Source organism: Crocuta crocuta, unplaced genomic scaffold (genome assembly GCF_008692635.1).
Source record: "Crocuta crocuta isolate KB4526 unplaced genomic scaffold, BGI_CrCroc_1.0 scaffold392, whole genome shotgun sequence".
Taxonomy (NCBI): domain Eukaryota; kingdom Metazoa; phylum Chordata; class Mammalia; order Carnivora; family Hyaenidae; genus Crocuta; species Crocuta crocuta.
Window position 1 is genome coordinate 108,589 of NW_027530363.1, and position 23,931 is coordinate 132,519.

At 38.8% G+C, this 23,931-nt stretch overlaps 1 protein-coding gene and 1 pseudogene across 1 annotated transcript in view; both read right to left on the bottom strand.

Moving 5' to 3' along the window:
• Nucleotides 1–276: 276 nt before the first annotated feature.
• On the bottom strand, nucleotides 277–1,147 carry LOC144233284 (olfactory receptor 2L3-like; annotated as a pseudogene).
• A 4,425-nt stretch (nucleotides 1,148–5,572) lies between these two features.
• The window catches only part of LOC144233285 (olfactory receptor 2L2-like), a 33,584-nt gene continuing 15,225 nt past the window's right edge, over nucleotides 5,573–23,931 (bottom strand). The window contains exons 2-3 of the mRNA XM_077766108.1: nucleotides 18,952–19,085; nucleotides 5,573–5,700 (exon numbers count right to left, since the gene is read on the bottom strand). Coding sequence (XP_077622234.1) covers nucleotides 5,573–5,700; nucleotides 18,952–19,085 — 262 coding nt within the window. The remainder of the gene's footprint in view (nucleotides 5,701–18,951; nucleotides 19,086–23,931) is intronic.

A 23,931-nucleotide genomic window follows, 5' to 3' on the forward strand; every position in this document is an offset into this window, starting at 1 on the left:
GATTATTTATCCTCACATTGAGCTGTAATAATTATGCATTCCCCTCTGTACCTCCTCTCTTTCCCTCTCTTCATTCTATGTGATCAGAGCTCTCAATTGCTATGATTCATCTAGATGTCTCCAGGGTCCCTCTCATAAATGATATAAGATTGTATGTCCTCTCTAATGGTGTGAGGACTTCTAATTCCATGAAGAACTTTATGTCTAATCTCTTTATCTATCACTTTTCCTGAAAATTGGGAAACATAAAAATCAATATTCACTATTTTATAATATTTAGAGTATATATTTTCTTTCATATAGCATTAGGGTCAGGATGGTGTAGGAAACAGCCAGAAATTTGTCCTTTGTCGGAAATCTGAGGGACATTAGGCGTAGATAAGTGTTAAGTAGAAGGTGCATAGTAGAAAGTCACCACAGTGAGGTGGGTGCTCCAGGTCGAATAGGTCTTCTTCCTTCTGCTGAGTGAACATGGCAGATGGCAAGAAGAACCTAGCCATAGGAGCAGGCAATTCCAATGAAAGGAAACACAAGGAAGAGGGTGGTGTTTACAAGCACTGTATACTCATAAGCCGAGGTGTCAATGCAGGCCAGAATCAACATCGTCAGGACGTCACAGAAGAAATGGTTGATGGTCCTGGATCGACAGTAGGGTATATATGGAGGGCATATACAGAGTAGGCACAAGTGTTGATTGAGGCCATTATCCAAGATCCTATTATTTTCAGCACACATACTCTTTTATTCATATAAATGGGATAGTGGAGAGGAAATCAAATAGCCACATAGCTATCATTGGGCTTAAAGGCAAATAGTAATTTTCTGCATCTGCTAAAGTCAAGAAGAAGAAGCTCTGTACCCCACACCCAATGAAGGAGATAGACTTGTCTCCAAAGAGAAAATCAGAAGTCACCTTGGGGACAGTCGTGGAGATGGACTTCTCAGGTCCATGAGGGAGAGCTACTAAGTAGAAAGTACATGGGTGTGTGGAGATGAGTGTCCAGAAGGATGAGGATGATCATGCACAGATTGCCAAAAAAGCAAATAAGAAAATGAGAACAATGAGAATGAAGAACAGGCCAATTCTTGATGGTGGGAACCACCCCAATGAGAAGAAATCTGTAGACATTTGGTTATTATTTTCCATGGGGAATTAAGTTAATTTTCCCATTATTTTAGTTACATTGTGATCTTTCCAGGAGGTATTGCACTTTAAAATAATGATGATGAGGGGTGCCTTGGTGGCTTAGTTGGTTAAGCGTCTGACTTTCGCTTGGGTCATGATCTCGTGGTTCGTGGGTTCGAGCCCCGCGTCGGGCTCTGTGCTGACTGCCAGCTCAGAGCCTGGAGCCTGTTTCAGTCTGTGACTCCCTCGCTCTCTGACCCTCTCCTGCTCACGCTGTCTCTCTCTCTATCTCTCTCCTAGAAATAAATAAAACATTGAAAAATAATAATAATAAAATAAAATGATGATGATGATGATAAATACTATTTTGGAAAAAAAAACAAATCAACATTTTACCATCTTCATCAACACATTTGCCAATAAAATCAACATTTCTATCATAACATTTTTATTTTTTTTTGATGTTTTCATTATTGAGAAACAAAGCATGAGCATGGGAGGGACAGAGAGAGGGGGAGACTCAGAATTCGAAGGAGAGTCAGGCTTCAAGCTGTCAGAACAGAACCCAGTGCAGGGCTGGAACTCACAAACCATGATATCATGACCTGAGCGGAATTTGGATGCTCAACCAACTGAGTGACCCAGGTGCCCCTCCATCATAAAACATTTTTATCCACACATCTGTCATCCCTAGATTTCTCGCTGATATAACTCCCAAATTGTTTCAATGCACAATTTGATTTTCAAGAGCATTCTCTGTTGCTAACACAGATATAATTATTATTTTACAAGAAGGTTAGTGGTGTGTACAGAAAATTTTAAGAATACAATGGAAAGATTAGACACAGAATACAGTAAAATTAGGCAAAATTATGCTGAAAATGAACCACAACACATCCATTATTCCTATGAATGTCTGAATTATTTCCAGAAGGTTCATTTATGTTGAGAAAATATATTATTACTTCCATAGGCAGATAAATATAATCATTACTATTTGACCTTTATGATAAATTCCCTTTTATGCTTTTGAAAAAACATAGGCAGGAAATCATTTCATTAGGAAGAGCAGATTCATACAAGGTAAAAGTATACATAAGCAATAAGTTTACTGTGGGAATCATTTAACCACTTTGTACTCATTGGCAAAATAAAATCCAACATAAATCCAGGTTTAAAAAAACAAATTTGACAAATTGTAAGTAATACTACAATCATTATTGATGAATAAACTCTTACATGCTAGCTTTATTCATTGAATTTCAGGTGAGCCGATCTAAAGCCTACTGCAATATAACTGAACCCTTTCTCTTACAAAAACCCTAATTTCCTTCCCATCCAAAAAGCATATTTATGAAGTAGCTTCATAACCATGCCCTGTTGTTGGGGCAGCTGGGTGACTCAGTCAGTTAAGTGTCTGACTCTTGGTTTCAGCTCGGTTCATGATCTTGTAGTTTGTGAGTTCGAGCCCTGCATCAGGCTCTGGGTTTGGGATTCTCTCCCTTCCCTACTTGTGCTCTCTCTCAAAATAAATAAATAAACTTCAAAAAACTACTTTTTGCTGTAAAAAAAAAATAGAACTATTCACATTCAGACTCCACTTAAACTATTCTGATTCTGAATTTCACCAACTCTTAGATTATATCACTCATTTCCTAAACTTCCCACCTTTCAACTGGAATGATTTCAATCCAGTCAATAGTCTACAATGTCAGGGGTGCCTGGGTGGCTGAGTTGACTTCAGCTCAGGTCATGATCTCATCACTGTTGGGTACGAGCCCATGTCGGGTTCTGTGCTGGCAGTTCAGAGCCTGAAGCCTGCTTTGGATTCTGTGTCTCCCTCTCTCTCTGACCCTCCCCCCTCACTCTCAGTCTCTTTCTCTGTCTCTCTCTCTAATAAAAAAAATAGTCCACAATTACAGTACCAAAAGAATTAACTCAACAAGATCAACAGTTATGTGGTCACATCACATGCTTGCAAAAAAGTGATTCTACTACTTTAGAGTAAAATCTAGGTTAAACATGTTACACTATAGCATTCTTTATTTAGCTGTAATCTTCCCCATCTGTAGATGGATCCTCATCACAAGCTCTGAACATTATATACTACTTTCTTTTTCTCAAGAGGTAATATGTATCTCTGAAAGCCAGTTCTTTTTCTAAAACTGTATTGGTGCAGAAAAATTCTCAATTTGAAGTTCCATTTGCATTTATATAAATATTTAGTATATATAATATCACAAAAAATTATTTTTAAAGTGACCATATTGTCATAAATATAGTTTCATTTAATGTAGACCTTAGTTTTATTCAGCAGAAACTTGGGAAAGAAGTCCATAGATGCTCATAGATAATATCAGCCATTGATTGTATTCTCAAATCCACATTGTTACACTGATATTTCGCAATTGATTATTAAGTATAGCATCATGTCTTTCCAGAATTGTATAATGATTAATGCTTTAGGTTTCAAGAGAGCTTTAATTTTTAAGTATACAAGTGTTCAATCAATCCATTCACTTTTTCTTTTAATTATATGTAAATATACATAGTAAATATTATGTATAGCATCTTTTATTCTTTCATATATATAATATCTTTCGAAACCACTTTTGTCAGATAAAGTTTTGTTTTCACATTGTGTGGTTAATGAGACACCTGGATATAGCAATTGATTAATTTACTAGTTTATAAACAGCAGTTATTAATTCATTTTCATCAAAATTATCTTAAACACTTAGAGAAGTATCTCAACTCTTAAAGGAGAGATAAAAACACAATTAGGATATCTATCTTTTATCACATTCCATTTTTTAAAACTTATTGATTTGGATGGCTGACAGTAGTCCTATAGTCATCATATGAATAGAGTCATTTATCTGAGTGGACTTCTTTCAATATTTTTTGAACCAATGTATATACTCATCTCTTATCCCTGCACTTGATATTTTAGATAACTCCACAAATACTCAGCAGCAATCAAGATTTCCAGGACATCTTTGGAGAATAATACCTGGTGTGTGTGTGTTCACTTGGGAAAATCTACTGAGACTTAAATAATGTAGGTTATATCACCAATAGCTCAGCATGGCCTTAGGCTGAAGTTGTGGAAAGAATTCTAAAAATTTGCTTAGAATATTTTACAGATCTGTTAAAGGTCAATTCAGTGGGGAAACAACTACATTTATTCAGAATTTTTGAATATTTTATTTCTAAAGTTTTACGAAGTCATATATTTTATGTATTGTTATTCAGTAAGTATATGCGAGTAATGAGCCTGTATATTGATTTATTTTGAAATTTGGAGTATATTGATAAAAAATTTCATACACTAAAATGGGATATGGTAAATGACATATAAACATATAAACAGAATTATTTTTATAATATCATATAATTTACATAAATCTTTGTTTTAGTATTATTTATTTTTAACTATTGCCACTATGTTAGAAATTACTATGGTACCATAAAACATTTTTAAAATTTTATTAAGTATTATTAATATATTATCATTACTCTCTTTGTTGACATACTATTGATATAATTTTCAAAAGTGATCTTCTTATACAGATAATGTTAAATATTTTTACATTTCCTATGGTCTCCAGAATTTNTATATAGATTTTTTTTTATTTTTTAACGCAGGAGTACTCTCAGTCTACGTTAAATTATTTTTTACATTTTCTTGTGATAAAAATATATATAACATAAACTTTTTTGGGGGACCTGGGTGGCTTCATCAATTTAAGTGTCCAACTTTGGTTCAGGTCATGATCTCACAGTTTGTGAGTCCAAGCCCCCCATCAGACCTTCTGCTGTCAGCACAGAACCTGCTTCAGATCCTCTGTCCCTCTCTCTCTCTCTCTTTCTTTCTGTCCCTCCCTTGCTCATGCTCTTTCTGTCTCTCTCTCAAAAATAAGTAAACATTAAGAATTACTATTTTTAACTACAATTCTTCACATAAGAATTGTACATACATTCACATTTTTATGGAAGCATCACCTACATCCGTCCTTAGGAGATTTTCATAATTCCAAGTTGTACTTTCTCATCTTATAACCAATACATTTTTATTGTCTCCTCTTCACAGTCCTGCTAACCATGATACTACTTTCTGTCTTAATGGATTCTCCTATACGTACTGAAGGGAGAGAGCCCTGTCTGCGAAGAGACAAAAAGAAGGAAAAAAGCGACTGGAAAATCTTAGAATGGTCCCTGGAAGGGAGGAAAAAAGCACAGCCTGGACAGAGAGGAATTGTATCATCCCATCTCTAGCTGCAGGGCTATCGGTGAAAAATCCCGCCTCTAGCCACAGAGATTTCTTTGGCCGGGTGCTGGGGGATCACCGTCGCAATTGGATTCAAGAGGAGCCCGTCCCATACTCGATCCTCCATCACCCATTAAGAAGTGCCAGGGGTTGCTGGATCAACTCATAGTGGAGTATTACGTATTATTCATTGCAAACCGAGTAAGATCTGGAAACGAGGCTGGGCTCAGGACATGAAACACGGCCAACCTTGGCTGCATCCGCTGTACAGTGAGATCAGACCCAAAAGAGGGCTTTGCAACACCTGGTTCAAGAGGGGACTGGGGTCACCATATTTCTCCTCACAACCACCAAGGTGGGCCCATCACTCATAGTGGAGGCAAGAACCACCTACACCAAACCATGCCCATCTGAGTAACAGTAGTTGCTTGGTTACTGGAGCCTGTATACGGAATACAGAAGCAGCCCCTTTCCCACGATCAACACTGACACATTGCCATGATTGACCCTGGATCAATTCTTGCTATTCAGACAGACATTCTCCTTATCATGTCCTTATCACTCCCCTCCTCTGGACCCAGTTTTCTGATTATAGGTTCCCTTAAACAAGCATGAATAATCCATTCGCTTGATTCATGTTCTATCTCCATCGTTACTTTCATTTCTGTCTCTGAAATAATAGGAATATACAGTTTCTCTGGGTAACATTATCTTTGTTATTTTCCTTCTTTTTTAAATTCCTTTTCTTTCCTATTCTCCTTACCTCCTGCCATATTCTCCTTTCTCTTTATCTGAATTAAGCTTTTTAAAAGAGTATTTTTTAAATGTTTTATTTATTTCTAGGAGAGAGTGTGAGAGACAGCATGAGCAGGGGAAGGTCAGAGAGAGAGGGAGTCACAGACTGAAACAGGCTCCAGGCTCTGAGCTGGCAGTCAGCACAGAGCCCGACGCGGGGCTCGAACCCACGAACCGCAAGATCATGACCTAAGCGAAAGTCGGACGCTTAACCGACTAAGCCACCCAGGCGCCCCCTGAATTAAGCTTTTTAGTCTCTCTGCCTGGTCAATGTTCAACTTCTCTTTCTCCTCACCTCTGTCATCTCTCTCTTTGTATATGCTCTTCCTTCAGTACCCTGTTCTTTATTTGTAGATGGGATTTCTGGTTTTATACTTTTAGACTGTCCTTTGTCTTTTGCTGTTTTTGTTTTTGTTTCTTTTTTTTCTTTTCCGTTTTCTGGATTGTTTGATTTATTTGTGTGTGTGCATGCCTTTGTTCCCTGTTTATCTGTCTGTTTTCCTTTCCAGGGCTACCTCAAGAAATAAGCCAAAGTACACATGGTGGAGAGTCTCAAATAACACCACATATAGGGAAATAAAATAACCAAAGTCTAAACAAGAGAGACCAAGAAACACCATTAAAAGAATACTACGTGAAAAGACAGGCCATGGACACTCAATAAGCTTCCTTTAAGATAACAGTACTCACAGGTGCAGAGCGCATAACAACCTTTTAAAACTGACAATAGACAGAGAGCTAGACAAAATGAATAAAAGGAAGACTTCTCCTCTAAATAAATTCTAAGAAGAAGTGACAGCTAAAGAATTGTTCAAAACAGATATAAGCAACATAACTGAACAAGAATTTAGAATATTCATAAAATTAATCGCTGGGCATAAAAAAGACATGGAAGACAACAGAGAAGCTATTGCTATGAAGACTATGGAGCTTAAACATGATTGTGATGGGGAGAGGGGCAAGACGGCGGAGAAGTAAGGAGCTCCGTTCTTGCACTCTCTTCCATACATCACACGGAAAAGATCTGAAGCCATTGGAAACCTTATGAAACCTGAGAGATTGGGAGAAAAAGGACGCAGAACCCACTGAGAAAGCCTTCTAACGTGAGTGCGAACTGGGGAAGATAAAATCAGGCTGGAATCAGAGACGCCAGGGTCAGAGGCGATCCCCCTGTGTGGGGAGTGAGAGGGTAAAGAAAGAGAGTCCAAAACAGAAAAACCTCCGCTTGGAGGAAAAAGAAACACCCTGTGTGCCAAATACGTGCATGCCAGGTCCCCTCACGCCAACTGGTCCCGGAGGGGCTGAGGGCACAGACTGCTTCTTTGTGCTGGCTCCTGAGTGGCTGCACTTCTAGAGTAGCGGCGCGCCTGGCGCCATTGTCCTCCCGGCTGGCTTGGGCCCCTGGAACAGCCGCGCGTGGGCACCGGGCGTCCGCGCTCTTGGCTGGCTACAACTCTAGAGGGAAGGCAAATCCCTAAAACCTGGGTGATTTGCCCAAAAGTCCATGTTTCGGGTGACGAGACATAGAGGGACATGGTTTTCCTCACTCGAACCAGCTGGATGCACCCGGAAGACAAGCCCCCCCGCTATGCTCGCCAGCCCATCCCAGAGAAGGAAGCAGCAATTCTGACTCCACCCCCAGAGTTAAGCAGGAGGCTTGGAATTGCCCCAAGGGGATTGCCTGGGAAGTTGTGTCTAAGGCAATTTCAGCGGGACGCGAGGACTGGGATTTGGAGACTGGAACTGGCCTCAGTAGAAGAGTGCAACCAACTTTGGCTGCGCCCCTGGTACGAGACGTTACACGCACAGAAAAGCGAGGTGCAGCGCTTGGCTGAAGAAGGGACTGGAGCACCGTCACTCTCCTCCCCACAACCTTCAAGGCAGAACTCCCGCCTGACGCATTGTATCACACCACGGCCATCCCTGCTTGAGAGCTTCCCTTCACGCTTTTTTTTTCCCTCTTTTTTCTCTTTTCTCTCTTTTTTCCCCAGAACACTAAACTGATTAACTCTGGTCACCGACTTGCTTAAACAATCACAACAAGTCCATTCTGTAGATGTAAATTCTACAACTACAAACATTTTCATCTCTTTCTCTCAGGAGTAATTAGACTATATAGTTTCTCTGGATAATACCAGCGTCCTTCTCTCACCTATCCAATCATATTCTACCCTTTAGTTCTTTGAAAAAAGCTTCTTATCCCTTCTGCCTGTTCATTCTATTTCCAATTTTGCCTCATCCCCGCCCTGTCTTTTCTCTCTTTCTCTATGCTCTTCAACCAGCATTGCATACACATGGCTATTTAACTGTAGCTGGGAAATCCGGGTATATGCTTAAAACCGTTCTTTGTTCATCAGTTTTCTTCTTTTCTCCTTTTCTTTTCTCCTTTTTGACACTTTTATGTATTTTATACTCTCTATTATTCGTCCTCCCTCCTCCATCTTTTAACTTTTTCGTTTTCCCTCTCAGTTTGCATGTTAGTTGAATTGCTCTGTGCGTTTGTGTCTCCCTGTTCCCTGTGTGTTTGTCTGTCTGTTTTCTTTTCCAGGGTTACCTCAAGAAACAAGCCAGAATACACAAGGTGGAGAGTCCCAAATATCACTACAAATAGGAAAATAAAATAACCAAGGTCCCAACAAGAGAGACCAAGAGATACCATTCAAAAAACACTCTCTGAAAGGATAGGCCCTGGACTGTCAAAGAGTCTTCTTGGATATAAGAGCGCTCACAGATGCAGAGAGCATAACATTTCTTTAAAACTAACAAGAGCCGGAGAGCTAACTAAAATGATGAAATGAAAGAGCTCTCCTCCAAAGAAACTCCAAGAAGAAAGAAGAAATGACATCTAATGGACTCCTCAAAACAGATATAAGCAGCATCACTGAACAAGATTTTAGAATAATAATGGTAAAATTACTAGCTGCGCTTGAAAAAAGCATAGGGGACATCAAAGAAACTATGGGTACAGACAGAATGGAAAATAAAAATAGACATGAAGAATTAAAAAATGCGATAAATGAAATACATAACAGAGGCCTCTAATGCACGGATTGAAGAAGAGAAAGGAGAATAAGTGATTCAGAAGACACCATTATAGAAAAACAAGAAGCTGACAAAAAAAAGAGACAAACTGATCCAGGAACAGGAAAGAAGTGTTCAAGAGCCCAGTGATACGGTCAAACGCAACAATATCCATATCATAGGAATCCGAGAAGAGGAAGAGTGAGGGAAAGGTGGTAAAGGAGTCCTGGAACAAATTATAGCAGAGAACTTCCCCGACCTGGGGAAGGAAGTAAATGAAACTGGCAAAATAGAAGGGCAAGGAGAGAATTTTGAAAGCACCTAGGGAGAAAAGGGCCCTAACATACAAAGGGAAACTTATCAGAGTAGTGACAGATCTATCTGCTGAAACGTGGCAGGCCAGAAAGGAAGGGCAGGAGATCTTCAATGTGATGAACAGTAAAAATATGCAGCCAAGAATCCTCTATCCAGCAAGCCTGTCATTCAAAATAGAGAGACAAAAACCTTTCCAAATAAACAGAAATTGAAAGAATTTGACACCACTAACCCAGCCCTACAAGAAATCCTGAGGGGGACGCTCTGAAGGAAAGGTTGAAAGGAACAAATATACCAGAGACACCACCACAAACTTGAACCCCACAAAAGACACAAAGACTCTAAACCCACATATTTCAATAATAACAATGAAGGTAAATGGGCTGAATGCTCCAATCAAAAGACATAGGGTAGCAGAATGGATAAAAAAACAAAATCCATCTATATGCTGTCTACAAGAAACTCATTTTAGACGGGAAGATACCTTCAGATTAAAAGTAAGGGGATGGAGAAATATATATCATGCTACAGGAAATCAAAAGAAAGCCGGAGTAGCTATACTTATATCAGACAAACTGGACTTTAAATTAAAGACAATAACAAGGGATGAAGGAAGAAGGGCACTACATAATAATTACAGGGTCCATCCATCAGGAAGAACCAACTATCATAAATGTCTACGCACCGAATATAGGAGCACCTAAATATCTAAAAACAATTAATCGCAAACAGAAACAAGCATATATATAAGAATGTGCTAACAGCAGGGGACTTTAATACTCCGCTTAAGCAATGGATAGGTCAACCAGACAGAAAATCACTAAAGAAAGAATGGATTTGAAAGACACACGGACGAGATGGATCTGACGGATATATTTAGAACGTTACATCCTGAGGCCAGGGAATTTACTTTCTTCTCAAGTGGGCATGACACGTTCTCCAAGATAGATCACATACTGGGACATAAAGCAGCCCTCAATAAATATAAAAGAATTGAGATCATACCATGCACATGCGGAATGGGAAAAGATAGTTGCAAATGACATATCAGATAAAGGGTTAATATCCAAAATCTATAAGGAACTCACCAAACTCCACACCTGAAAAACAAACAACCCAGTGAAGAAATGGGCAGAAGNGTGACTCCCTCTCTCTCTGACCCTCCCCTGCTCACGCTGTCTCTCTCTCTCTCTCTCCTAGAAATAAATAAAACATTTAAAAAAAATTCAAGTGAAAGGAAAACTTCTGGACTCATTCTACAAAGACAGCATCACTTTGATTCCCAAGCCAGAGAATCCCAGCAGAAAAAAAAAAAAAAAAAAGAGAGATTTACAGGCCAATATCTTCGATGAATACGGATGTGAAGATCTTCAAAAAATACTTGCAAATTGAATTCAACAGCATATAAAAAGAATTATCCACCATGATCAGGTGGGATTCATTCTTGGATCACAAGCCTGCTTCAGTATTCACAAATCAATCAATGTGACACATCACGTCAACAAAAGAAAAGATAAAAACCATATGATCCTATCTATAGATGCAGAAAAAAACATTTGACAACATACAGCATTCCTTCTTAAAAAAAACATCCTCGAGAAAGTCAGAATAGCAGAAATCTACTTAAACATAATAGCCATTTATGAGAAGCCCACAGCTAATATCATCCTCAATGGGAAAAACTGAGAGTTTTCTCCCCTGAGATGAGGAACACAACAGGGATGCCCATTCTCACCACTGTTGTTAAATAGTGCTGGAAGTCATATCATCAGCAATCAGACAACGAAAGGAAATAAAAGGCATCAGAATTGGTAAAGAAGAAGTCAAACTTTCACTTTTCACAGATGACATAATACTTTACATGGAAAACCTGACAAACTTCACCAGAAGTCTACTACAACTGATCCATGAATTCAGCAAAGTCACAGGATACAAAATCAACATACAGAAATCAGTTGCATTTTTATACACCAGTAGTGAAGCAACAGAAAAAGAAATCAAGAAACTGATCCCATTCACAATTATACCCAAAACCATAAAATATATAGGAATAAACTGAACCAAAGATGTAAAAGATTTGTATGTTGAGAACTATAGAAAGCTTATGTAGGAAATTGAAGAAGACACAATGAAATGGACAAACATTCCGTGCTCATGGATTGGAAGAATAAATATAGTTAAAACGTCATTACTACCCAAAGCAATCTACACATTCAATGCAATCCCAATCAAAATTGCACCAGATTCTTCTCAAAGATAGAACAAACCATCCTAAAATTTATATAGAACCACAAAAGACCCCGAATAGCCAAAGTAATTTTGAAGAAGAAAACCAAAATGGGAGGCATCACCATCCCAGACTTTAGCCGCTACTACAAAACTGTCATCATCAAGACAGTATGGTATTAGCACAAAGACAAACACATAGACCAATGAAATAGAATAGAGAACTCAGAATTGGAGCCACAAATGTATGGCCCACTAATCTTTGACAAAGCAGGAAAGAGTATCTAATGGAGAAAACACAGTCTCTTTAACAGATAGTGCTAGGACAATTGGACAGCAACATGCAGAAGAATGAAACTAGACCACTTTCTTACACCATACACAAAAATAAACTCAAAATGAATGAAGGACCTGACTGGGAGATTGGAAACCATCAAAACCCTATCGGAGAAAGCAGGAAACAACCTCGTTGACCTCAACCGCTGCAATTTCTTACTCGACACATCTCCGAAGGCAAGGGAATCAAGAGCAAAATGAACTATTGGAACCTCATCAAGATAAAAACCTTCTGCATGTCAAAGGAAACAGTCAACAGAACTAATAGGCAACCAAAAGAATGGGAAAAGTTAGTTGCAAATGACATATTGGATAAGGAGCTAATATTCAAAATATATAAGGAACTCACCAACCTCCACACCCGAAAAACAAACAATCCAGTGAAGAAATGGGCAGAAGACATGAACAGACACTTCTCCAAAGAGGACATCCAGATGGCCAACAGACACATGAAATGATGCTCAGCATCACTCATCATCAGGGAAATACAAATCAAAACCACACTGAGATATTACCTCATGCTGGTCAGAGTGGCTAAAATGACCAGGAGACTCTAGATGCTGGGAGGATGTGGAGAAACGGGCACCCTCCTACACTGTTGGTGGGAATGTACGCTGGAGCAGCCCCTCTGGAAAACAGTGTGGAAGTTCCTCAAAAAACTAATAGTCGATCTCCCCTATACTCAGCGATAGCACTGCTAGGATGCTAGGATGTACCCAAGGGATACAGGAGTGCTGATGCATAGGAGCACATGTACCCCAATGTTCATAGCAGCACTTTCAACAATAGCCAAATGATGGAAAAAGCCTAAGTGCCAATCAGCTGATGAATGGATCAAGAATATGTGGTTTATCTATACAATGGAATACTCCATGGCAATGAGAAAGAATGAAATATGGCCATGTGTAGCAACATGGATGGAACTCGAGGGTGTTATGCTAAGTGAAATAAGTCAGGCAGAGAGGACAGATACCATATGTTTTCACTTATATGTTGAATAGGAGAAACTTAACGGAGGACCATAGGGTAGGGGAAGGGTAAAAAGTAGTTAAGGGGAGGGAGGCAAACCATAAGAGACTCTTGAACGCTGAGAACAAACTGAGGACTGATGAGGGTGGGGGGGAGGGGAATGAGGGTGATGGGAATTGAGGAGGGCACTTGTGGAGATGAACACTGGGTGTTATATGGAAAGCAACTTGACAATAGAGTATAAAAGAAAAATAAATAAATAAAATAAAAGATCTGACACTTACTTTCACTTGAATACTTAGTAGTCATTGTAGGGTTTCTAATTGGCCTAATTTCAATATTGTTGTGTCTCAGGGAATAGGTAGGCCGAGAAAGAGAGACAGACCTAGAGACAGAGGGAGAGAGAGAGAGAGAGAGAGAGAGAGAGAAAAGAAACAGCTGGTTTGGAGCATTCAGAGCATACAGAATGTTATCCATTAAGTTTACTGTCTTATATAGTATGGTTCATTGTATCCAAAAAAAGTAACAACAGTTATATCAAAGATCACTTATAACAGAACGTCATAACAAATATACCTTAGAAAAATGAAATACTGTATAATTACCAAACTGTGATGGAGAGACAAAAAGTGAGGAAATGCTTTGAAAAACTGTTGCTGATAGTCTTGTTGCAGGGTTTCCACAAACCTTCAATTTATATTTTTTAAAAAAGGCAATATGTAAATTGTAATAAATGAAGATATGCCTACACTCCAAAACCACGTAGGATAGATATACCAAGGAGAAAATAGTAGGTGGTAACAACATTACTAGTGCATAAACTGATTTATAATCCGGTTTAGTAGGCTAGGGATCTCAAGTACTTCCCATGTCTGCATTGAAATTTTTACTCAGTGTATCCAGGCAAATATATTTTGAGTGCCTATTATGTACAAGCATTGACCACATCTTAGAATACTTCCATAATGAAAAGAAATCTGGTCAACACTCAGGGAGATTGTATTTTAGCATTCGGTACAGAAAGTAAGCAACTAAGAAAAACATTATTATAGTGTGGTAAGTAATCTTAAAGAAAGAGCTGAAGTTTTCTGATCAAGGAATGCACCTCTTTCAGGTGAAGTGACATGGAAAGTCTTTCGTAGAAAGCATTTAAGCCAGAGGAGCACAAAAGGAAGAGAAGAAATGGATTTTACTTCTATGTAGAGGAATGGAGTTGTGTAATCCAGGTAGAGGAAAGTCCCAGCTCCATGGCCAAAATGAAGAGCCTATGTGTCTGGTGCCAAGAAATGAATGGAAGGAAGCATGTCATCGTTGGGTTTTTCTTCACTTTCCAAAAAAAGATTTAATGAAGCTGGTGGGCTTTTTGAAACTTATTTTTCCTCATCTGGAAAGTAAAAATAACAAAAGTAATAATGGCTAAAAATACTCGACTCTAATTACATGCAAGTGTTTTCCTCAATGTTTGACACTAAGTTCTTATTTATTCACAAAATTTTCATTTCCCATTTTATTTAAAGAAAAAAAAACCTTAAATGGTGTAAATCAATTACCAAATGGCAGAGAGCTCTTAGCTACAAGGGCAAGATTTGAACATGTGCAGCTTGACTCTGGAGCCCAAACGTTATTAAACATACCCCAAACTCCTTCATCATAAGTGTACTTCAAGACTAAACGAGATAATGCACATAAAATACTTAGCACAGTACCTTACAATAGGTAAGCATTCAATAAATTTTAAGAATTATTAATAAGCAATAGTCTCAATATTCTTTGTCAGTACCTGAGAAATACATTAATATTAAATTTTGTCCCATTTTGTTTAGAACACTCAAAAAGATTTATCTCAGATCATGATGTGTCAGGGTATAATAGCCCAGTCTTATGTGGATGGACAGTATAACATAGTGGGTGCGATCATATGTGGTCACACTATTGAAAGGGTCTGGAACATTTAGCAACCACAAGAACATGTATCTATACACATATTGTGTTTTTTTTTTTTTTCCAGAACTGACATGTATTAAGCAATGCAATCAGTAGTTGTATAATTTAATAAAATGACAATGTCTGTGTGTGTGTGTATGTGTGTGTGTGTGTGTGTGTGTGTGTGTCTCAGGTGACCTATCTGATCTTTCCTGTCCTAGAATCTGGCTTCTCATTTTCTCTACTGCTATTCACTAACTCTTATGAAACTTACCCATATTTTCTATGTGCTGTCTATAGAAACAAAATAGAGAACCAGAGGTATCAAAATGTCTTTTATCCATCTTTTCTGTGCAGGTCTATTGCTTACTTGTCCAGTAATGACTCACCCTCTCATCACCCAAGGGTCTTTTCTTGTCAACTCTTGGAAATCTGAAATTCTTGCATTTTTCTTCATACACTGGTATTGATCCACAATGAGACATTGAACTTTTCATGTGGAAAATACACTCAAGCAATCAATAATCCTAAGGAACTATTCGCATGACTTCAACTGGCACTGTTTCAGCTCAATCTCAGAGTCAATACATGCAGGCTTGCACATGTCATTCACTTTCTGGGGCCCTGGAACATTTGTAACTCAGTCCCCTATCTGGAACCTGGAAATAATAGCACTTTTTGCTTGTTATTAATGTATAAATGTAGGCACCAAAACACCTCTACATCATAAGCACCTGAAAGAGAGCAGGCCCCAAAACATCTTTCACATCATATACACTTGAACATATGGAAGTTATTATTAATATAAGTTATGTGTGGAAAAATATTTACCTCTTAAATAGATAAACGAAGTAGTTTTCCTGGTTCAATTTCACTTGTACTTTATAAATGGATGATTCATTTATATAAGGTATATATATAAAGTATATAAGGTATTCTAATTATAAGGGTATTCTAATTATAAGGTATTCTAATTATAAGGTATTCTAATTATAAGGGTATTCTAATTAACCATAAAATCTCCACCAGTTCACAAATTGATATGGTTTGTTCTTATCTATAAAAAAAAAGTGGGGGTGGCTGGGAGGTTCAGTTGGTTAAGTGTTCAACTCTTGATTTTGGCTCAGGTCATGATCTCACAGTTTGTGGAATCAGGCCCTGTGTCAGGTTGTGCCTTAAGAGTGCAGGGCCTGCTTGGGATTTTCTCCCTCTCCCTCTGCCCCTTCCCTGCTTGTGCTCTCTCAATCTTTCTCAAAATAAATAAACATTTAAAAATGAGGAACTGACGTCTGGATAAAGGGAACATGAGCACTGGACATGGGAGAAGTTAGAGTCAACCCAGATCCATTATGGACTTTATCTAAGATAAGGGCACCCACCTTTCACATCACCAGGGGTACCAACTTCTTTCCTTGGCACTCTTTTTTTTTTAAACTTTTTTTTACAATATTTTTTATTTATTTCTAGGAGAGAGAGAGAGAGACAGCGTGAGCAGGGGAGGGTCAGAGAGAGAGGGCGTCACAGACTGAAACAGGCTCCAGGCTCTGAGCTGGCAGTCAGCACAGAGCCCGACGCGGGGCTCGAACCCACGAACCGCAAGATCATGACCTAAGTGAAAGTTGGACGCTTAACCGACTAAGCCACCCAGGCGCCCCTTGGCACTCTTTTTTCTGGGTATCTGTGAGGAACAATGATAGGCCTAGAATGAGGGACCAACTAGGCAGGAAGTGTGGGATTGACAGACTGTTACAAATATACTTAACACTAGGGGTAGTGCCTAGCAGATATTCAGGATAGGGAAAAAATCAGTTTTGACATGGAACCATCACTCAGTGAATATTTAATAAATGCATAGAAAAACAAGGTTTTATTAAAATGTTTCAAAGTATTAAGAAAACAATTTAATTTCCAATTGCATCAAAAAGAATAAAATAACTAGGAATAAATTTAATCAAGAAGACGAAAGACCTGTCCTCTGATAACTGTAAGACCTTGATGACAGAAATTGAAGATGAAAGAAATAGAAAAATATACACTGCCTATATTTCAGAAGAATTCATATTTTTAAAAAGTCCATACTAATCAATGCAATCTACAAATTTAATGCAATCCTTATCAAACTACTAATAGAACTTTTCACATAGAAGTACAACAAATAATCCTAATATTTGTAAGAAGGACAAAAGACTCCAATGAGCAGGAACAATCTTGAGAGAGAAGAACAAAGCTAGAAGTATCACAATCCCAGATTCAAAGCAGTAGTAATCAAAATAGTATGGTACTGGCGCAGAAATAGATCAGTAGAACAGAATACAGAACCCAGAAATTAACTCATGAATAGGATCAGCTAATCTACAACAAAGGAAGGAAAAAATACACAGTAGGGAAAAGAGTCTTTTCAATAAAGCATTGGGAAAATTTGACTGTTACATGTAAGAGAATGACATTGGACAAGTCCCTTGTCAGAATCTTGCCAAAATTAGTTTACGACCCAAATTTAAGACTTCAAACCATAAAACTCCTAAAAACTAGGGAGTAATTTCTCTAACATAGACTTTAGCAACATTTTTCTGGGAGTGTCTCCTCAAGCAAGGGAGAAGTAAAAATAAACTATTGAGACTACGTTAAACTAAAAATCTTTTTCACAGCGAAGAGAAACGTTGACAAAAAAAGCAACTCACTGAATGGGAGAAGGTATTTGCAAATAATATATTTGAAAAGGATTTAAAATGCAAAACATGGAAAGGACTCATACAACCCAGTGCCAAAAGGTCCAAATAAAAAAATAAGTTAATGACATGAGTAGATATTTTTTTTCTAAAGATCTACACATAGCCAACAGACACATTAAATATTTCTCAACATCACTAATTATCAGAGAAATACAAATCAAAACCACAATGAGCTATTGCTTCACATCAATCAAAATGACTAGTATAATAAAGAGAAGAAATAAAAAGTGCTGGTGAGAAAACCCAAGAATGAAGCCCTTGTGCACTGTTGGTGGGAATGTACACTGCTGTGGCCACTAGGAAAAACAGCATAAAGGTTTCTCAAAAAATATAAAAATATAACTACCATAAGATCTGGTATTGCCACTGTTGGGTATTTACCCTCCAAAATAAAACACCAATTCAAAAAGTTATATGCTCTGCTATGCTTAATGCAGCATTATTAACATTACCTAAGATATAAAAGCAACCTAAAAGTTTATAGATAGATGAATGGATAAAGAAGATGCGATATATATGTTCAATGGAATATTTCTCAACCATACAAAAGAATGAAATCTTTCCACTTGTGTCAACATGGATGGAACTAGAAGGTATTTTACTAAGTGAAATAATTCATATTGAGAAATAAAATACCATATAATTTCACCTATATATTCAATCAAACAAAACAAAACAAATCCAAAGAAGACATACAGATGACCAAAAGAAACACGAAAAGATGTTCAACATCAACATCATCAAATAAATTAAAGTCAAGCTCACTTTTAAAAATGAGATACAGATTTCAAAATTGAACACCTGAGCAAGATGGCGAAGTAAGGAGCTAAGTACATTTCGCCTGAACCCATCTCTCAAACAGAGATGGCCTGAAGTCGTAGGACACTGAGCCACAGGAGTTTGGGAAGAGAAAGAGACAGAGTACACTGGGAAGGAAACCTCATAAGCGCGTGAGTGCGAACTGGGGAAGATAAAAGCAGGATGGGACCTAGATAGAGAGGGAGGGGAGGGAACCTGGCTTGCGTGCAGCTGCAGAGAGTGATAAACCAGTGAGTGGCAGCGAACTGCCTGGAGTCCAGGAGAAAGGCAAGAGAAGCTGAGATTGTTCTTAGAACCGTCCCTGGAGAAGAGGAAAAAAAAAAACAACTCAGCTTGGAAAAACAGTGTTTTTTAACTCTGTCTGGGGTGTGACTTTAAACTAGGTGCCCTAGTCCCAGAAGGCGCCAGGAAAAACTGACCTGCCATGTATCCAGCACCATACATGGGGGCAGCGGCCCGGTGAACTAGCAACAACACCTGCGGAGGTGGTCCTGGCGCCAGGTGAAGCCGCAGCTGTGCGCTGGACAGCGGCCCACTGAAGACGCGCGGCGCGCTGCAGCGATGCAGACTACAGACCTGAAGTTGCTAAGTTCCAGGAACGCACTCTGGTTGTATCCCTGCTTGATCCTGGTGGATCTGAGGCTGCGACAATTCCCCCAACCCCCACTCAACCCCCAGGCAACAGGGAAGCAGCGGCCTGCAGGACTGTTCAGGGCAGTATGACAATGCCTGCAGACTGGGACCTGGAAACAGGCAGGGTGTGGGGCATAGAACTCTGCCCAATTTGCCTACATCCTCAGCACAGGGAGATCCAACTGATGAAGTGATTTGCAATGCTTGGCAGAGAAGGGACTGGGGCGACATCATTCCTCTCTACACCAACCACCAAGGAGGGGCCTCAGGGATGCCAGCAGACACAGTGGAGACAAGACCTGCATACACCAAACCACGCCCATCCCTCCATATAGCTGTTTTGTTGTTGTTGTAGCTGTTTTTCCTGAGCCTGGGTTTGCGTGTTTATTGGTTTTGTCTGTGCGTTTGTGTACCTGTGTTCCCTCTGTGGTTGTCTGTTTTCTTTATCCAGGGCTGCATCAAGAAACAAGCCAAACCACACATGGGGGAAGGTCCCAAATACCACTACTAGTAGGGAAACAAAATAACCAAACGCTCAACAAGAGAAACCAAGAGACACCATCCAAAGACCACTTCCTGAACAGACAGGCCCTGAACAGTCAAAAGAGCCCTCTCTAATACTGCAGAACTCTCGAAGGGTACATGTGTACAACAAGCCTTTAAAATTAACAAGAGATAGAAAGCTAACCAAAATGACAAAATGGAAGAACTTTCCTCCAAAGAAACTCCAGGAGGAAATGACAGCTAGAGAACTGCTCAAAACAGATATAAGAAACATAACTGAACAAGAATTTAGAACATTAATCATAAAATTAATCGACGAGCTTGAAAAAAGCATGGAGGACATCAGAGAAACTATGGCTACAAACAATATGGAGCTTAAAAATTGTTATGGTGAATTAAAAAATTGGTTAAATGAGATACATAATAAACAGAAGGTGTCCAATGCATGGATTGAAGAGGCAGAAAGGAGAATAAGTGATTTAGAAGACACTGTTATAGAAAAAGAAGAAATAGAGAAAAAGAGAGATAAACTGATTCAGGAACATGAAAGAAGAGTTCGAGACCTCAGCGATACAATCAAACGGAACAATATCCGTATCATAGAAATTCCAGAAGAGGAAGAGAGAGGGAAAGGTGCTGAAGGAGTCCTGGAACAAATTATAGCAGAGAACTTCCCTGACCTGGAGAGGGATGTAGAAGTTGAAATTCAAGAGGCACAGAGAACTCCCCTCAGATGTAACTTGAATCGATCATTTGCACGACATATCATAGTGAAACTGGCAAAATATAAGGACAAAGAGAGAATTTTGAAAGCAGCTAGGGAGAAAAGGGCCCTCACATACAAAGGGAAACCTATCAGAGTGGTGACAGACCTATCTAATGAAACTTGGCAGGCCAGAAAGGAATAGCAGGAGATCTTCAATGTGATGAAAGAAAAAAAACATGCAGCCAAGAATCCTCTATCCAGCAAGCCTGTCATTCAGAATAGAAGGAGAGATAAAAAGTCTTTACAAACAAACAAAAATTGAAAGAATTTGCCACTACTAACCCAGACCTACAAGAAATCCTGAAGGGGACTCTCTGAGGAAAGGGTTGCAAGGAATGCAAGATACCAGAGATACCACCACAATCGTGAATCCCACAAAGGACACAATGTCTCTAAACCCACATATTTCAATAATAACAATGAATGTAAATGGGCTGAATGCTCCAATCAAAAGACATAGGATAGCAGAATGGATTAAAAAAATCCATCTACTTGCCGTCTACAAGAAACGCATTCTAGACTGGAAGATACCTTCAGATTAAAAGTAAGGGGATGGAGAAATATCTTTCATATTATGGGAACAAAAAGAAAGCTGGAGAGCTATACTTATATCAGACAAACTGGATTTTAAATTAAGACAATAACAAGGGAAGAAGAAGGACATTATATAATAATTACAGGGTCTATCCATCAGGAAGAACTAACTATAAATGTATACATACCGAATATGGGACACCTAAATATTTAAAACAATTAATCACAATCAGAAACACTGTCATGGATAAGAATGTGCTAACAGCAGGGGACTTTAATACTCCACTTACAGCAATGGATAGATCAACCAGACAGAAGATCACTAAAGAAACAATAGACTTCGGGGCGCCTGGGTGGCTTAGTCGGTTGGGCGTCCGAATTTCGCTTAGGTCATGATCTCGCGGTTCGTGGGTTCGAGCCCCGCATCGGGCTCNTCTATTTCAAGAAATTAGAAAAACTGCAAATGCAAAATCTAACAGCTTCCCCTAAGAAACTAGAGGCAGAGCAACAAGAGCACTCCAAACCCAGTAAAAGAAGAGAAATAGTAAAAATCAGAGCAGAAATANCAGAAATACAAGTAATTATCAGTGAATACTGTGAAAAACTATATACCAACAAATTGGACAACTTAGAAGAAATGGACAAATTCCTAAACACACACTCACTACCAATATTCACACGGGAAGAGAGAGAAAATCTGAACAGGCTCACAACTAGTGAAGACATCGAATCAGATATCAAAAATGTCCCAACAAGTAAAAGCCCTGGGCCCAATGGCTTCCCTGGCGAATTCTACCAGACATTTAAAACAGAATTAATCCCAATTCTTCTCAAGCTATTCCAAAAAATAGAAAGCGAAGGAAAACTCCCAGACTCGTTTTATGAAGCCAGCATCACTCTGATTCCCAAGCCAGACAGAGATCCAGATAAAAAGAGAAATACAGGCCAATATCCTTGAATACGGATGCAAAAATCCTCGACAAGATACTTGCAAGTTGAATGTAACAACACATAAAAAGAACTATCCCCCATGATCAAGTGGGATTCATCCCTGGGTTGCAGGAATTGGTTCAATATTCACAAATCAATAAATGAGATACATCACATCAACAAAAGATAAAAACCATATGATCCTGTCGATAGAGCAGGAAAAGCATTGGACAAAATACAGCATCCCTTCTTAATAAAGACTCTAGAGAAAGTTGGGATAGAAGAAACTTACTTAAACATCATAAAAGCCATCTTTGAGAAGCCCTCAGCTAACATCATCCTCAATGGGGAAAACCTGAGAGCTTCCTCCTGAGATCAGGAACACGACAGGAATGTCCACTCTCACTACTGTTGTTTACCATAGTGCAGGAAGTCCTGGCATCAGCCATTAGAAAACAAAAGGAAATAAAAGGCATCAGAATTGGCAAAGAAGAAGTAAATTTTTCACTTTTCACAGGGGACATGAAACTCTACATAGAAAACCCGACAGACTCCACCAGAAGCCTACTAGAACTGATCCAAGAATTCAGCAACGTTGCAGGGTACAAAATCAACGTGCAGAATTCAATTGCATTCTTATACACCAAAAATGAAGCAACAGAAAGAGAAATCAAGAAACTGATCCCATTCACAATTGCACAAAAAAACCCCATAAAGTGCCTAGGATAAACCCAACCAAGGATACAAGAGATATGTATGAAGAACACTATAGAAAACTTATGAAGGAGATTGAAGAAGACACAAAGAAATGGATAAACATTCCATGCTCATGGATTGGAAGAAGAAATGTAGTTAAAATGTCATTACTACCCAAAGCAATCTACACATGCAATTCAATCCCAATCAAAATTGCACCAGCATACTTCTCAAACCTAGAACAAACTATCCAAAAATTTGTATGGAACCACAAAAGACCCCGAATAGCCAAAGTAATACTGAAAAAGAAAACCAAAACGGGAGGTATCACCATCCCAGACTTTAGCCTCTACTACAAAGCTGTCATCATCAAGACAGTATGGTATTGGCACAAAAACAGACACATAGACCAATGGAACAGTATTGAGAACTCAGAAGTGGACCCAAAAGTATACAGCCAACTAATCTTTGACAAAGCAGGAAAGAATATCCAATGGAAAAAAGACAGCCTTTTTAACAGATGGTGTTGGGAGAACTGGACAGCAACATGCAGAAGAATGAAACTAGATCATTTTCTCACACCATACACAAAAATAAACTCAAAATGGATAAAGGACCTGAATGTGAGACAGGAAACCATCAAAACCCTAGAGGAGAAAGCTGGAAGCAAACTCCTTGACCTCCACCACAGCAATTTCTTACCTGACACATCCCCAAAAGCAAAAGAATCAAGAGCAAAAATAAACTATTGGGACCTCATCAAGATTAAAACTTCTGCAATGCAAAGGAGACAATCCATAAAACTAATAGCAACCAATGGAATGGGAAATGATAGTTGCAAGTGACATATCAGATAAAGGGTTAAATATCCAAAATCTATAAGAAACTCCCCACACTCCACACCCGAAAAACAAACAACCTAGTAAAGAAATGGGCAGAAGATATGGACACTTCTCCAAAGAGGACATCCAGATGGCCAACAGACACATAAAAAGATGTTCATTATCACTCCTCATCAGGGAAATACAAATCAAAACCACACTGACATACCACCTCACACCAGCCATAGTGGCTAAAATGGGCAAATCAGAAAACTCTAGATGCTGGCGAGGATGTGGAGAAACGGACACCCTCTTACACTGTTGGTGGGAATGGAAATTGGTGCAGCCCCTCTGGAAAACAGTGTGGATGTTCCTCAAAAAATTAACAATAGAANAATGCTGAGGCATAGGAGCACATGTACCCCAATGTTCATAGCAGCACTCTCCACAATAGCCAAAACATGGAAAGAGCCTAAGTGTCCATCAACGGATGAATGGATCAAGAAGATGTGGTT